At 45.9% G+C, this 16146-nt stretch overlaps 1 protein-coding gene across 1 annotated transcript; it reads right to left on the bottom strand.

Moving 5' to 3' along the window:
* Positions 1 to 1624: 1624 nt before the first annotated feature.
* On the bottom strand, positions 1625 to 14922 carry slc1a1 (solute carrier family 1 member 1). Its single transcript, XM_030338144.1, has 12 exons — positions 14505 to 14922; positions 11556 to 11696; positions 10716 to 10808; positions 9788 to 9896; positions 9562 to 9604; positions 9056 to 9169; positions 7709 to 7893; positions 7108 to 7215; positions 6381 to 6503; positions 5792 to 5986; positions 5006 to 5140; positions 1625 to 3474 (listed from the first exon to the last, which is right to left on the bottom strand). Exons 1-12 carry the CDS (start codon positions 14602 to 14604, stop codon positions 3234 to 3236), a joined length of 1587 nt encoding a protein of 528 aa, XP_030194004.1. The 5' UTR covers positions 14605 to 14922; the 3' UTR covers positions 1625 to 3233.
* Between the last annotated feature and the right edge of the window lie 1224 nt (positions 14923 to 16146).

Below are 16146 nucleotides of genomic sequence, written 5' to 3' on the forward strand. Positions count from 1 at the left end.
TCAGTCTGGAGGTAATTCACACCTCTCCATGGGCCGGTGTTTTGCATTGATGGTTCTGCGTCAGTGACGACGTAGTACGGTCTACGGTGCAACGGCAGCGGCTACCTTTCGCTAGGCACGTTAGTGCAGTGACGCCCGCGGCGGAGGCAGCGTGACAGTGCTTACTGCTCTCTGGGTCACCGCTCCTCACCTGACTTTGCAGAGTCCTCGAGACGTCTCCGCCCCTTCCAAGGCCCTTACAGTCAAATTATAGCCTGTGTGTGTGTGTGTGTGTGTGTGTGTGTGTGTGTGTGTGTGTGTGTGTGTGTGTGTGTGTGTGTGTGTGTGTGTGTGAGCTGCCTGAAGCGTTGCACATTAACCGAAGGCGGAGCGCAGGAACATTGTGATCTACGGTCAGGGTGTGGGACAGGGGCTATATCCGTTCTATATCCATCAAACTATAGCGTGTTTAAGTTGTCATCGCTAAGAATACACTATTACACTCTATTTGCTGTCGCAGGTGATGTTTTGGCTCAATTGCAATACTTCTAACATGGTTTAACTTGGATCCAACCCATGGTGATTAAGAAGACTGGTCGTATTAATATTTAGTATCTCTTAAATAAGAAAGTCTTACTGGCTGAAAAACCTTAACTGTATTGTAAAATACATGACGTGACTTAGACCAATACGTAACCGCCCATTGGAACAACACTCAATATCAATTCCATAATGAACGATAGATAATATCTTCTCGGGACACAATATCACAGAATGACAATGCACAATTGTTCTGATGTTAAAAAATTGTGGTTATACATTAGCTAGTGTGAAAGAAGAAGTGTGTTGGTGTCCGACCAGTGAACTGTATAATACATTATTGGAACGGCTGCTGATTTGCCAAATACTTGATTATGCTAATTAAAGGTTAACCAATCAAAAAAAAGTATTAATTAATGAACTGCATTGGCAGCAATTACTGCTCTGGTCGTAACTGATATGCTAATAGCATGGATCAGCAGGTGTGTGTGTTATGTAGCAGTGTTTGAGGACTTTATGGTAGTGGTGTTTTGTGAGGACTCTGAGCCTCCCAGGTTATTTTGTACGCTCCTAGCAGCACATTCAGGATGCTACGCCTTAGCAACCTAATTCGGAGCGTTTTATGGCACACAGTACACACATTGTCGCAAAACACTCATATCTCTATAGAGTAAATGGACTTAAAAATGGCTTGGGTTGGAGATTTTTAACAAGTCCCTCTTGGCCGTAAGCTTGAAGCGAGACCATTCGATGATTCTTCAGTCATTTCTGAAGAATAAACGAGTGGGAGAATGTTTCAAAATGGACCCTTGCGCAATAACGAACCTACATTAACAGTTAATTTAATCATTAGTGTGTAACCATTTTTGTATCTGCCCACTTTGTGTGGTGTATAGACCCCAACTGGTAATGTATATCTGTTCGGAAATTGTTTCTATACTAGTTTTTATTAAATCCATTGTTTATTCATTCATGAGATATAGGCCTACTGGAATCTGCAGTTCAAGTAGGCCTACATCTTCATGTTGAACCACGGCGATTCTCTCTGATCACCTATAGGCCTACCGCGGATTGACTGGTAAAAAAATACTGAGTAAATGCTTAGTATTGACCTAGTTTCACACAATTCGACCTTTATTCGTTTTTCCAAGAAATTACAAAATAAACAATGGCAGATAAAATAAAGTGCTTCCCATTGTCGGGCTACTACAAGTCATTTTGTTCCATAGTGGAGCCAATTATGTCACGACCAGACAACCGGACAGTACTTTTTGATCAAACCTGCCCCCCGTTTGCCCCAACGTAACGGAAGTCGATTTCAACCCACCGCCATATATCCCGATCGCTTGTTTGCCTGGACTCAAAAGAAAAGCGGATCAACCACTGCTCCCCCCAGATGTTGATCAAGCGGGGACATTCTTTTTAAACTCACAAAGTGCAGTGGTCCTCTTTACAACCCTTTTCCTTTGAGGAAGCTTTTTGCTGTGAGACGGCTCTATTTTGGGCTGCAACGTGGAGTTTCTAGTGTGTTTTAATATAGAACAAAAACACCTGCAACGTCCTTCTTACTATGCACATTCACCCAGGACAGAGCGGTTGAATCGCAGGAGTGTAGTGTGTAAAATCGGTTCTGCCCCACAGCCCTATGGCATAAAAAATAACTTGACTATGCAAAATGTCGAAAAATGGTAGAAATAGGTCAAATCAGTTATAACAATCGTCCAACACAAGTGATCGAATGTTATGGACCTCCACTGAGAAATGCGTGGTGAAAAAGAACCTGATGAAGTATAGGTAATACGTTTATAGTTGGCAATAGGCCTACTTACAATGGGAAAATAAACCTAATTGGATTTCACAGTGTCTCATCAATTGTGAATGGGATCATTTCTCTTGGTGAACTTTTGGACTCAATACTATATCATGTCTGTAAACAGCCGTCACCATTTTTCATGTATTGCTTCATGCATCTAGATAATTAAAAAATCTATTATGTTTGGCACAGTTTGGCAATATAATAGCCTATAGGCTACAGACACAACACTGGGTCTGGGGAAATTGGTTATAAACTACAAGCACACGCAAGGATTGATCATTAAAAGCTTTGAAACAATACAAATAACAAACAAAGTAGTAGTATTTCACAGTAAAGTACATAATTATCATTTGAAGTGCGTGGCGATCTTGAGTTTCTTTTTATACTTTTTTCATCCTCATGCTTTTATTTTGAAAAGAAAAGTTCAGATGACTGCTCTGTGTGGATCTATTTTTTGATGCTAAAAAATTATCTCCAATCTTTCAATCTCACACACACGTACACATACACACACAGACACCCGCACACACACACACACACACACACACTTCCGGTCAGTGCACCTTTGTGAACCAAAAGTTGTAATAAAAAAACAACAACACAGAAGAAAGGCTTTTACATTGATATCTTGGCACACGGTCTGCGTAGCAAGGAAGCACTTGAATCTAGTGACGCTGGAGCTTAGGAACGGCGCATGTCCGCCCCCCCCATTGGATAGAAGGTGGTGGGGGGGGGAGGGGGGGTTGATTAAACGCTGGATGGGACAAAAACAAGATGGCGCTGATATTAATGTTTGTGCTCGGGGGGTCAGGAATTCAGGGAGGCGGGATTAGGATTCGGCGGCGTCCCTCCATCACCTCGTCGCCATGGCGTCGGGGGGGGGGAACTGAAGAGGCGACTAGAACTGTGAGGTCTCGGTGAAGGAGATGGCGTCCGACTTGTCGACGGTGAAGCCGCCGTTGACGTAGGACTTCTTCTCGCAGTCCTCGTCGTCCAGCGGCGAGTCCAGGGCGAAGGGGTTGGCCATGTCCACGTCGGACGCCACGTCCATCCGCTCCAGCTCCCGCTTGGACAGCTTCTCCACCACCGCCGCTCCGTACGCGTCCCCCAGCACGTTGATCATGGTGCGGCAACGGTCGCTGGAGAAAAAGACCCCAAAAGGCCGTCGTTATCCGTTCATGTTCAGATTGAGCAGACGCTTTTAGATTTACATTTACATTTAGGGCATTTAGCAGACCCTTTTATCCAGAGCCGCTAACAATAAGTACATTTGTCATGAAAGTGAAACAACAAGATATTGCTGTCGGTACAGTAAGGATGTTCATAGAACCAAGTGCAAAGCTCCAACAATCGCTAGGTTAACCCATTCCCAGTATACAACAAATACAGCTAGGATAAGATGCTACATAACTAAGTTCTATAACTAAAGACGACATAGAATAAGTCTGTACATTAAGTGCCAGGACGTACAACATACAAAAAGTAGGAGGGGAGGGACGGGGTGGCAATGCAGTCTAGGTGAATTCTGAACAGGTGGGTCTTGAGTCTCTTGTAGTCTTTTATACAAGTCTTCCAAACCATTAACGCACACGTTTACACACCGACGGCGGAGTCAACCATGCAAGGCGACAGCCAGCTCGTCGGAAGTAGTTAAGTGTCTCAGGTGTCTTGCTCAGGGACACCTCTACAGCTGGGAGGTGTAGAGGGATTGAAACCAGAAAACTTCTGGTTACAATTCAACCCGTTGGTCCTCCTGATCTAAGCCGAGCATTGATGATATGATTGGCCGGCTGTTGCCATTCAGCCGGCCAGAGATATGAAAAAAGAAATGAAAGATATGAAAAAACACAAACTCAAACAAACCAAAACACACACACACACTCACAAACATACACAAACAGGGGATCATCTGGTAAAGAGAAACCCAAAGGCACAAGTCTGTGGGTTGAGTTTGTCTCGTCGAGGGTTCATTGTGAATGCTGCACCTCCCTTGGCCCTTGCTAGGTCGTATTGCGATGCGCTTGGATCGGTTCCCTTATCGTCTTTCAGTCATAGCCATTCCTCAGAATTCCCATATCATCCGTCCCCAATACAGTAAACACCAGGTCTGTTACGATGCCAACAGGGCTCCGCAGCGACCGGCCTGAGCTGGTTGGGTTTGCCTGCAGTACAAACTGCCTCTGTGGTCCTTTGGCTGTGCTGCTGCTGCTCGCCCTAGTGTACACCCCCCCCCCCCCCCATTTCGGTTGCCAAGTGCTTATTGAGTTTTGGTAGCGGTTCACCTCACCTCCTGCTCAGAGCACAGACAGGTTCTGGCCAGTGGACAAAGTTTAAGACCTAATATGTACAAACATATATTTGAAGTGATAGTGTATTTATGTATGTATTTATGTATTTGAAATGGCTTTCCTAGACTCTTGAGTGAATGTCCTCTTTTCTGCCTCCCTTGGAGAAGGGGCAGCAGGGTTGAGTTTAGTGTTGTACGGTGTTCCACTGCCAGGCAAAAGGTACTGGGTTCGATCCCCAAAGTCCCTAGCCTATCCCTGATCAGGGTCCCCTTATAATCCCTCCCTGCCCCTTCCTGTCATGCGTTTGATTTCACTGTTAACCGCTTAGTGATAAAGGGCAAAAAGAATACGCTTTAGTTTCTTTAGTCAGTAGCCTACTTACAGGAGCCAATCCACGGCAACAATCAGCGTGACATCGTTGGCCGGCAGCCCAACAGCTGTTAAGACCATCACCATGGTAACCAGGCCTGCGTTGGGGATCCCAGCTGCGCCGATGCTGGCCAGTGTGGCAGTGATGCTGAAACACACGCAGCATCGCACAGAAAACCATCAATCATACTTGCAGAAATAACCATTAATTGAAAACCTTTTTTTTAAAAGCTCTTTCAAATGAAACGCCGTTCCTGGTGGGCAACGGGTTCGTTTGAATGCATGAGCGGGATCGCTGTTTGAAACCGTTTGTTGCAATTCTTAAGGAAATTATCACATGCCACTAAATATGCAATACAATCACAGTGTCGATCAGTTTGATTAGATAGTTCGGAAATTGTATTCTGATATTCTAAATTCTCTCAATGGACCATCTTCACCAAGTGAAGATAAGTCCTGTCGAAAAAGTGGCAGACCCGTAATCAACATTAGGAGGGACACCTGTGTTTATCCCCCCTCTCTGTGTAAAGTCTAGTCCAAAGGTCTTGTTCATCGTGATGGCACATCGCCTCCATTTTGGAAGTATAGGGGGGCATTGTTCATGTCAATGGTGGTTGGGTCATTATTTAGTCATAAATCGTGGAAGGATTTGTGATTATCATTACCCCTCTCGCTCTCTCTCGCACTTTTCTCTTTCTTTCGCCTCTCTCTCTCTCTCTCTCTCTCCCTCATCATCACAAAATGGCGGCATAACACCAACAATAACTCCCCCCCCTACCCCCAGAGGCCCCTCTCTCACCTGATGGTGAGGATGTGTCCCACGTCCAGGTTGTAGTCGTTGAGCTGGGCGATGAAGATGGTGGCCACGGCCTCGTACAGCGCCGTGCCGTCCATGTTGATGGTGGCGCCCACGGGCAGCACGAAGCGCGTGATGCGCTTGTCGATGCCGACGTTCTCCTCCGCGCAGCGGAAGGTCACGGGCAGCGTGGCGGAGCTGGGACACACACAGAAACGCACACCGGCGTCACACAAACGCACACGTCACACACGCGTCACACACAAACACACATGCGCGCCAAACAAAAGTCACACAAGCATCACACACAAGCGTCACACACACACACACACACACACACACACACACACACACACACACACACACACACACACACACACACACACACACACACACACACACACAGATACACACATAAACGCACGCGTCACACAAGTGTCACACACACGTCTCACACGAGTACTTCTCGTTGAGTTTCGGACAGTTTTGTTCGTGGAACAACTCATGGACCAAAGCCCCGGTCGTTGGATGTATTCAAGAGGGTATGACTACGAATCCACAAAGAGGTCATTAACGTCTGTGGGCTGCTGACCTGGAGGAGATCATCAGGGCGGTGACCAACGCCTGGGCCATCTGGAGCATCAGCGTGAAGGGGTTCTTCCTCACGAAGACGAAGTAGATGAGCGGCAGGATCAGGAGGCCGTGGATGGCCAGTCTGTGGGGAACAGGGAGCGGCACAGAGAGTTGAAGACCCAACAGAGCGTAGGAGGAGGGACACCAGCGCCCCAAACATGGAAGCCCCTTCCACATTAGTGTTAGTGTTGTTGATGACTTTTCTTTGTTAATGACGGTTGCTTAGCAACGTCTTCCATTACTGTCTTACAACACCGCCGCCGCGGTTCACCGCTGTTTTTAATGTTTCAAAAAACGATTGACCTCTATGCCAGCGGCTTATCGCTCAAAGTGAAACTTTCCGACTGCAGAGTCATCACCACGTGTCTTAACACGTCGCTTTTGTTTCTGGGTTTAAGCTCTCCCAGGCAGTCAACGACATTATTAAGTCAGGGCTCAAAGATACCCCCGTGGCATACCCTCATGCCCACAATCAAATGAACCGGATCGGTCTATCATTTAAACGTGTCCATAATACAGACACATAAGCCCCCCACTCCAACCCCCCCCCCCCCCCCCCCCCCCAAATTGGCTCCCTTATCAGCGCTCCGGCAGAGCCCTTGTTTTTCTTTTTACGGCGTCTTTCTTCGGAGGGGCGCCAGCATTGGCTTTCCAAAGGCCAGCTATAAATCTGTGCTCAGTCTTACCCAGTCAGCACGGTGGCCATATAAAGACCCATCTTCCCGAAGATCGCCCAGTCTTCCACTTCAATAATTTTGGCCGCAATTAGGAAGAGGATTCCGACGGGCATGTAGCTGAAATGAGACGGATCGTTTTATAGACAAGGTCAGACAGGGATTATTAGAAAGGCTGGCTGTGTGTGTTTGTGGTTGTGTGTGTGTGTGTGTGTGTGTGTGTGTGTGTGTGTGTGTGTGTGTGTGTGTGTGTGTGTGTGTGTGTGTGTGTGTGTGTGGGTGTGTGTGTGTGTGTGTGTGTGTGTGTGTGTGTGTGTCACTGGACCATTTTATGTCCAAATGATTAATTATTTGCAGAGTCAATTCGGTACCATGTTCAATGGAATACATTGCTAAGGAAAAGCAGGAAACCCCCAAAGGGAATACCTCCACTACATCTCATAATTACAGGTTTCACGTTTAAAAATAAGCATCTACATTTGTCCAATGTTTATTTTTTGGGGCACTTTAAATAAAATGTATTCAATTTCAAATACTCTGAATCGTCCTGAAAAAATTTGCATTTGCATTCGTAAAAAACACTCCCAATGCATTCTGGGTAGAACCCGCGTACCACATGATGATCTGCACCAGCCGCATGGTAGCCTCGTTCAGCGCGTCGAAGAAGTCCAGCAGGATGCGGCCCCGGGCGCCCATCTTGCCGATGACCAGGCCGAACACGGCGCAGAACACGATGAGGCCCAGCACGTTCATCCCCTCAGAGTACGAGCCCGTGATCTTGTACTCCTTGGTGACGTTCTGCCAGGGGGGACACAAGACATCCATTCATGCCTGTTGGCTAGAAGAGCGAAAATGAGAAGGGCAGGGAAACCGATACAGACCTCTCAGCGGAGATCTCTCACAACGACGTCTTCCAACGTCTTCCATAACTGTCGGTTATCGTTGGTTAACGGAGAGGGCAGGGAACCCGATACGCACCGCTCAACAGAGGCTCCTCTCTCTGGTACGTAGCCGATAACCCGGTTTTCCGGTCGTCGGTTATCGTATGTTAGCTTACCGTGTTTTCAGATCATCTGTTATCGCATGTTATCTTACCGTGTTGTCATATCATCTGTTATGTACTGTGTTTTCAGATCATTTGGTATCGTATGTTATCCCATCGTGTCTTCCGATTGTCGTCATCGTATGTTATTTCTCCGTTTTCCGATCGTCGGTTATTGTATGTTATCGTACACTGTTTTCCGATCGTCGTTTTCGTATGTTGCTTTACCGTATCATATGTGCGATGTGTGATCGACGTGTATAATTATTGTGAGAGATAATAATTCAATAAGGGAGAGTGTTCGAGGGTCAGTTGCACATGCAGACAGTGAGGGAAATTTAATGTAGGTCGCTGGTAGGATCATTAACAGTACTTTGCCTTAATGATTACTTAGTGATGTCACTCATGAAATGATTGAGCAGGGATGCTGGACATTGGTCGCAAAAACATGGAGAATATTTATGAGACAAAGATCCAATAAATATTGGATTTATTGGATTCATTTATTATATAATTTAAAAATTAAGGCTTGGGTAGGCTATTTTGAGACACCAGCCACAGTATGTTCAATTTTGAAAGTATCCAACTGAAAAGCAAATCCCACCCCTCCCAGCCTTGTGGAGGACTGCGGTCAATTAGCAAACGAGGGAAGAGCAGCCAGTAGCCAGGTGGGTCGGTCGATAGACAGGTAGGTCCTCCAATCATTTAATTTAGGTGTTTATCAGAGCTTTTGATTTAGTGACTGCTGTCGGGATGTAAAGAGAATTTCAACAAATGGATCCAAAATAAATTGCCTTCCCTAGCCTTAAATACATTTGACATTATGGGTAATACTTATTTCATTTGTAAGAGATGAGCTGGGCTTTCCAATCGCCCGAATGACCCAGGTGACATGAATGCAGCGTTGCGTACGCTTACCTCCATAACCGCCATCAGTGTAGTCACGAGAGGCGGGGTCGACGTAGCGTTCTCCGGCAGAACTTTTGGTGGAGCTTCAAAAGCGTGTGGAAGCTCCACACGCTTTGTCTTGTACTGGGAAACACCGTGGGGGAGAAAAAGTCTTTAATATTGTTCCATCATATCCCAAATGAATAGGCTTTCGCACTTCAATAGGCCAAACCAGAGATCCAACACTGAATGCAGTTTATGCATGGCCCAACATTGCAGATTAACTACCCTCTCGACAAAATAGCGGGGCACAGTCTGAACGTTGACACATAGAATTGGGTACTTTACAATCATGGCTGTTTTTCTACATGAATGCCCTGCAGAGCTGGACTGGAGGCCGTAAAAACCTATAAGCCGCATTTCATGGCATGCAGTATCTGTGTTATGAGATAAGGGTGTATAGCATGTTATAAATAAAGACCAGGGGCTTCCTTCCGAGCGGACTGTCTTCGTTTCTCAGGGCTCCCGGGACTAACCTGTGCGAAGCAAGCCTGCACCAGGTTCTCGGGGAACATGTTCCTGCGGAGGGAGTAAGATGAGGTTAGTTCACGTCGAACCAAAAGCGATCATGGTCAGAATGATAAACGTGTGATTGATGTGTGGGAGCAGTTCTTTGAACCAAACTTTGAACCAAAAGGATGGCTGCGCACATTGCCGCATTCTAATTGGTGCATTTTTAGAGGGTCACGGTTGCCGTGGTACCTGATGAGGTCCAGGATGGTGTCGACGGTGGTCACGTTGGGCGTGGTCCCGGTGCTGCCGAAGTGCTTATGGGACACCCCAGGTTTGATGGAGACCACCAGGATGATGCCTGGATGAGATCGCCCGGCTGTTAGTCGTCTGCGATGATGTGGTTTACGTCGGCCGATAGAGCCGTAATATCAAAGGCATCACACCGTATCTCCCCTTCACCTCACACGACGGACACAAGCAATTGTGTTTCTTCCAGTGCTAATATCCCATATCCCACACTCTGAGTGTCTCTAAACTTAAAGGAGAACAAGACCGCATCAGCCTGCCTTTAAAAGATACTTTCAGGGATTTGTTATTCATTCTGTGGCTGCAGGGCTGCTGGCCCCCCTGTAAACACCCCTTCAATTAAATGCCAACTAGCGGAGGACAGGTGTGTCCCATCAACGCCTAATCAGCAGGTGACCAGGTGATCCTATCAGCCAATCATAGGCGATGCACGCCGTAGCAGGTGTTTAAGGGGAAGTCGTCTGATGCAAACCAGGGATAGGGTTAGGGTTAGGTATGTATGAGTGGTGTTGGGGTTGGGTTCTCTTTTAAAGCTTGAAGAGGACGAGGTACCAAACGACATACTACATCATGTTGTACTGTTGTTTTCTTGGAGCGGTGATTTAAAGAATATGTAGAACTCCTGGAAACACTTTACAATAAGGGTACATTAATTAACCATTCATTTACAAGAGATTAGTTAAGGCTAAAAAGCATTATTATTATAATTATTATTATCATTAACTTAAGGGTTAGGGTTTGTGTTAGGGTTAGTCAGGTTAAGCTAACCCTATTAATGCATTATGAATCAATAAATACCTTAGTTAACATGAACACTATGAGTCAATGCTTTCTACCGCATTAACTAATGTGAGTGGCCGGTCTCACTCACCCAGGATGACTGCGAAGATGGTGGTGGTGAAGTAATAGACCACAGCCCTCAGGCCTATCTTCCCAGATACCTCAGAGTCCAGCGCAGCGATTCCTGAAAGTATAAAAAACCATGACTCTGCAAGCACGAGGTGATGAACACATACACTGTACCGGGAACGACATCCTTAATGTTTCTATATATAAGATACGTAGAACTTGTGGGAGTGTAGAACTGCTGTGTGGGAGAAGCTGCCCCTTATCTTATGATTATTTGAGTATTTATGTGATATTCTCTGTAAAGCGGATATTCTGAGTGGTTATTTTGTCCTTGGTTGAAGTTGCTGTTGCTAAGTGGTTGCTGGTGATGCAGTGGTATGTTTGTGTGTCTGACGATTGCTGAATGGAACTCAAATATATCTATCCATCTATCTATCTTTGTCTGTCTTTATTCTAAAACTTACAACCAACTGCTCTATCATCCCAGTTGATCGGTTTTATGCCTTAATTCCTACCTCCAGTTTTGCGCAAAAGTGTGACAGAACACGTGTTTGTCAAATAACATGTGTTTGTCAACAAATGTGTTTGTCCTGAGGCAGCCGCCTCAGGACAAACACATTTGTTGACAAACACACGCACACAAGCATGTACCCGCACCCCCCCCCCCCCCCCCCAGACACACACACATATTCACACACACACACACACACACACACACACACACACACACACACACACACACACACACACACACACACACACACACACACTTTGAAGCACACACACACATAATAACACAGACTCATAAACACACAAGCACTGTGATCCCCCCCCCCACCACGGCTGAGCTAGGCTAGCTCACCTGTGATCATGCTGGACATGATGAGCGGCAGGATGATCATCTTGAGCATCCGCATCAGGATCTCCCCGGGGAACCCAAAGTACTGCCTCTCCAAGTGGGACAGAGACGTGTACTCTCTCACCAGCAGGCCCAACCCGATCCCTGGAGCACACACACACACACACACACACACACACACACACACACACACACACACACACACACACACACACACACACACACACACACACACACACACACACACACACACACACACACACACACACACGCGCGCGCACACGCATACGCACACACAAACATCGTGGGGTCACAAAACTTGATGTTGTTGATGCTGGGTCGTAAGCTAACATCTTCAAGCTAAGGTTATCATTAGATGATTATGGGATGAGGTAAGCAGTGGCGCTATCTTTATGCTACTTCCATCAAAAGTACAGTACTGTGATAGCAACGATATAGCTACACGCATAACATTGATGTGAATGTTTGAATGTAATGCACATTTCCCTTTGTCACAGTTCTAACAATTATATCTTTACATAGATGGAGAATAATGTGGAATAACCGTTGCCAATATATCAAAGTGGTACCCAATCACAACACACCCTGGTGTGCCCTGATTGGGTAGTCATTGTCGATTCACGCAGGTCGATTGAATCTCCACAATCTAAGACAAATGGAAAGACGCATTAAACAAACCGTGTACTGAATTTAAATTGGAAAGGGAGTTTCATCTGTTTATTATAACAAGTTTATGCTTTGCAATCTGAATAAAATTTGGACGAGTAGAAGCCAAACAGGGACATTTTAAGCACAATTTGTGTGCTTTTCCATTGGAAGTATAATATGAAAACTTTTCTTCGATTTTGATCAGACATAACATCTCCTCTACCATATCTGTCTGTCTGTCTTTCTATATATTTATCTACAACTTATTTAAATACGTTGTGTAGTAACGCCGTCAGTTCTTTACACATGTCTATTATTTCACCACCAGCCAAATGATTCATAGTGCTTCAATAAAAAGGAAGTGAACTGTGGTGTGTGGGGGAAGCTGCGCCTTCCTTTGATCATTTTAGAATTTCTTGGATATTCTCTATAAAGCAGACATGCTGAGTTGTTCTTTTTCCCTTGGTTGAAGTTGCTGTTGCTAAGTGGTTGCTGGTAGTGGTATGTTTGTGTGTCTGACGATTGCTGAATGAAACTCAAATATATTTCTATCCATCGATCTATCTTTGTCTGTATCTATCTGTCTGTCGTCTATCTATCTACCATCTCTGTCTGTCTGTCTGTCTGTCTGTCTGTCTGTCTGTCTGTCTGTCTGTCCATCTACCTCCTCTGTCTGTCTGTCTGTCTGTCTGTCTGTCTGTCTGTCTGTCTGTCTGTGTCTATCAATCTATCTTTCTATTTGTCTGTCTATCAATCTCTGTCCGTCTATCTATCTCTGTCTGTGTCTGCCTGTCTGTCTGTCTGTCCGTCTTTCTATCTGTCTGTTTGTGTCCGTCTAAAGACAGAATGTAACAATGCCTTGATTCTTTCGCCCTCTTCCTGGTGCTGTGAATAAATGGGGAGGTCAACGTTCCTTTCACTCATGAGTTACATTTCCGCCTATGAGTCCAGTCCTGAAAGATGATCTCAGGTACACATCCAGGGGTCCACAAGACCCCCTTCTCTGTTTAACTGTACGAGGTTCGGCCCTTACTGGGTGATGAGCATTTTTTCACCCATAAAACCCCCATTAATCCGGATTGGTTGGTTTTGCTGATACACTCTGAATATCCATACGCCTTATATCAAGCGTTAATAGCGAGCAGGCATATTACACATTCTACGACCCCTGAGTAAATATGGGCCCACCGCGACAGGGTGAAGGGGAGAAGGGTCTGTTCCTGGTGGTGAAATGGAAGATGGAGGACGAGAACGGTAAAACACGGACCACTCATCCCCTTCATCGTTCACCTCGTCTAGGCTTCCCCTGTATGCGCTCCTCAAGGTACGGGGCCGGTGCCAAGTGAGAAGACAGTGCACTAGATTACTGGGCACGTTGTTGAGTGTTTAATGGGCTATAATGATGGGCTATATGGCCATCGTAAACGTATATATTTGAGATATATGTTGTCTTGATCACCTTTGAATCATGTGAGGGCACGTGAAATAGGTGATAAAATGGCAAATTAAATTACTCCCCCCTCCCTCCTCCCACCATATATTTCTTGTTGTGGAAGGTTTGAGGTTAACCTTAACATTGTAGACTACTGTATTTAATGTTTATTCTCCAGATGTCGTTGCATCATGTATATATTTAAACATAGCTCCATTGAATTGATGCAGGTGTCATGGAAATACATGCCAGCTTGCAATAACTATCAACAGATGAAACGCCAAGTAAGATCCATTCTTTCACACGCAGTCTCCATCCTGCGTGCGAAGGACAAGGCCCATATCTGGTCCTGAGTTTGTATATGATGATTTTATAGGATAGACCGTTTTTTTCTCCTGGTCTGACCTCAAGAATGGTTCGTCATATCTGCGGTAAGATTGCAATGGTTGTGCGCTGTGCTGTGCTGCTACACAGGTCCCCATTCGTGGAATCCGCCGGTGCAGACGGATACTTAGGACGGACTTGAGTCTGGTCACGTTTGAATGATACAGGAGATGCGAGAGCACAGTGGACGCACACATCACCCACACCGCCTAACCCACATGCAGCGGCGATAAAACCCCGGGACTGCTTAATGATTCACCGGGCTTCTGCAGTAGACATTCCGATGAGAGGACAGCTTTTGCATGAATGAGTCTATTCAAATACTTCACCGATACCGCTGCAAACACTTGCATCATGAGACGGTAACACACCAGAAGGACGGGGTGCGTTGCACGTCCAGACATAGCAGGTTGAGGGCAATCCACGGTTCTCCACATGCACAGGGTCGTGTGTAGGTCTATACATACCCAGCACCACCGCTATCACCGTGGCGATGAGCAGCCAGTTCTTCTTCATGAAGCCTTTGATATTCATTCCCCGTCGCTCTTTCTGATCCATCAGTTCCATTTTGGTCCTCTTCTCCTCCGTCCGTCGCCCGTGGAGACAAGCTATGGGGGTCTCGCGTCAGACACAAAAGACTGTTGCAGTTGCAGCAACAGCCCAGCTGTCTGTGGCGGAGTGTAATTTGTGTGCTCCGCTCGGTATGTCGCTGCTTCGTTTTATACCGAATCAAGGATGCCGTCGGTTCGTATAGGCAATCGCGACTGTCTAAACGGATATCCGCGCGTGTGTGTGTGTAGGTGTGGGGGGATGCGTTTGTGTGTGACCGGGTCGGTGTGTGTGCGTGATGTGCGCCTCTGACAAGTGTGGCTGATCATTGGAGAAGGGAAGATGCAATCTTTAACTTGGGTCACCTCCTCTTCCCTCTGGCCCCCCGCCCCCCCTTCTCCGCAACGCTACGAGGTGTGTCTGTGACATCTCAAGTGAGGTATCTTAGTGGATGCCAAAATACAGACATATGTTAGGCAAGTATAAAGGCAACGTATAGCCTATAACTACCGTTGAGGTGCCGTCCTTATTCTAATTCCCGTTGAGGAAGCTGCGTGTTTTTAGTGCTGACTGTGCGACCTGCGTGGCGTTCACACCATTCACGTCCTGTCAAGTGCACGCGCACGCACATGAACACACAGATACGCACGCGCACAAACAAACATACACACACGCGCGTACAGGTACACGCACACACACACACACACACACACACACACACACACACACACACACACACACACACACACACACACACACACTTGTTTACACACACAAACACGCACACACTTGTTTACACTGACACACACACACACACACACACACACACACACACACACACACACACACACACACACACACACACACACGCACAAACACGCGTACACACACACACACACACACACACACACACACACACACACACACACACACACACACACACACGCACACACACACACACACACACACACACACACACACACACACACACACACACACGCACACACACTTGGTTTTATCATAAATGAAATGCTGCACTGTTGATTTAATGTTTGAAGCGTAGACACAATATTTTTTTATAAAAAATCCCATCGTGCCCTCGAGGGATCGTCTTCTTGTCTGGGCTTGTCGTAGTCAAGTCCAAATACAGGCTATTATGGAACAATGAAGTCACATATTACCCGTCGTTCAGGACGAAGCTGGATGGGACACCTCTTATTCCAGACGCCAACCAACTGAAATGATAAGAATAACATCCAATTTAAACAATCGATCAAATCCATTAATCCTTGGAAGCAAAACGAAGCCTGCTATATTATCGACTGTTGGTGTTTTAGCAAGGTTAACAGGCAGATGTGTCAGTTATTGAGGCTAAGGAGGCATATAGGCCTATCACCTAGCCATTATTTCAGAAAGTAGGCCATTAAGATTAACGAAGATTAACGTGGGCATATTAGTAGCCTATTTTAAGATAGTTTGCTTTTATTTGTGTTTATTATAAAAGGGTGGTAAAATTCATGGGATGAATTCAGAAATACATCCAATTATGCAATGCCATTT

The sequence above is a fragment of the Gadus morhua genome, chromosome 17 (genome assembly GCF_902167405.1).
Source record: "Gadus morhua chromosome 17, gadMor3.0, whole genome shotgun sequence".
NCBI classification, from domain to species: domain Eukaryota; kingdom Metazoa; phylum Chordata; class Actinopteri; order Gadiformes; family Gadidae; genus Gadus; species Gadus morhua.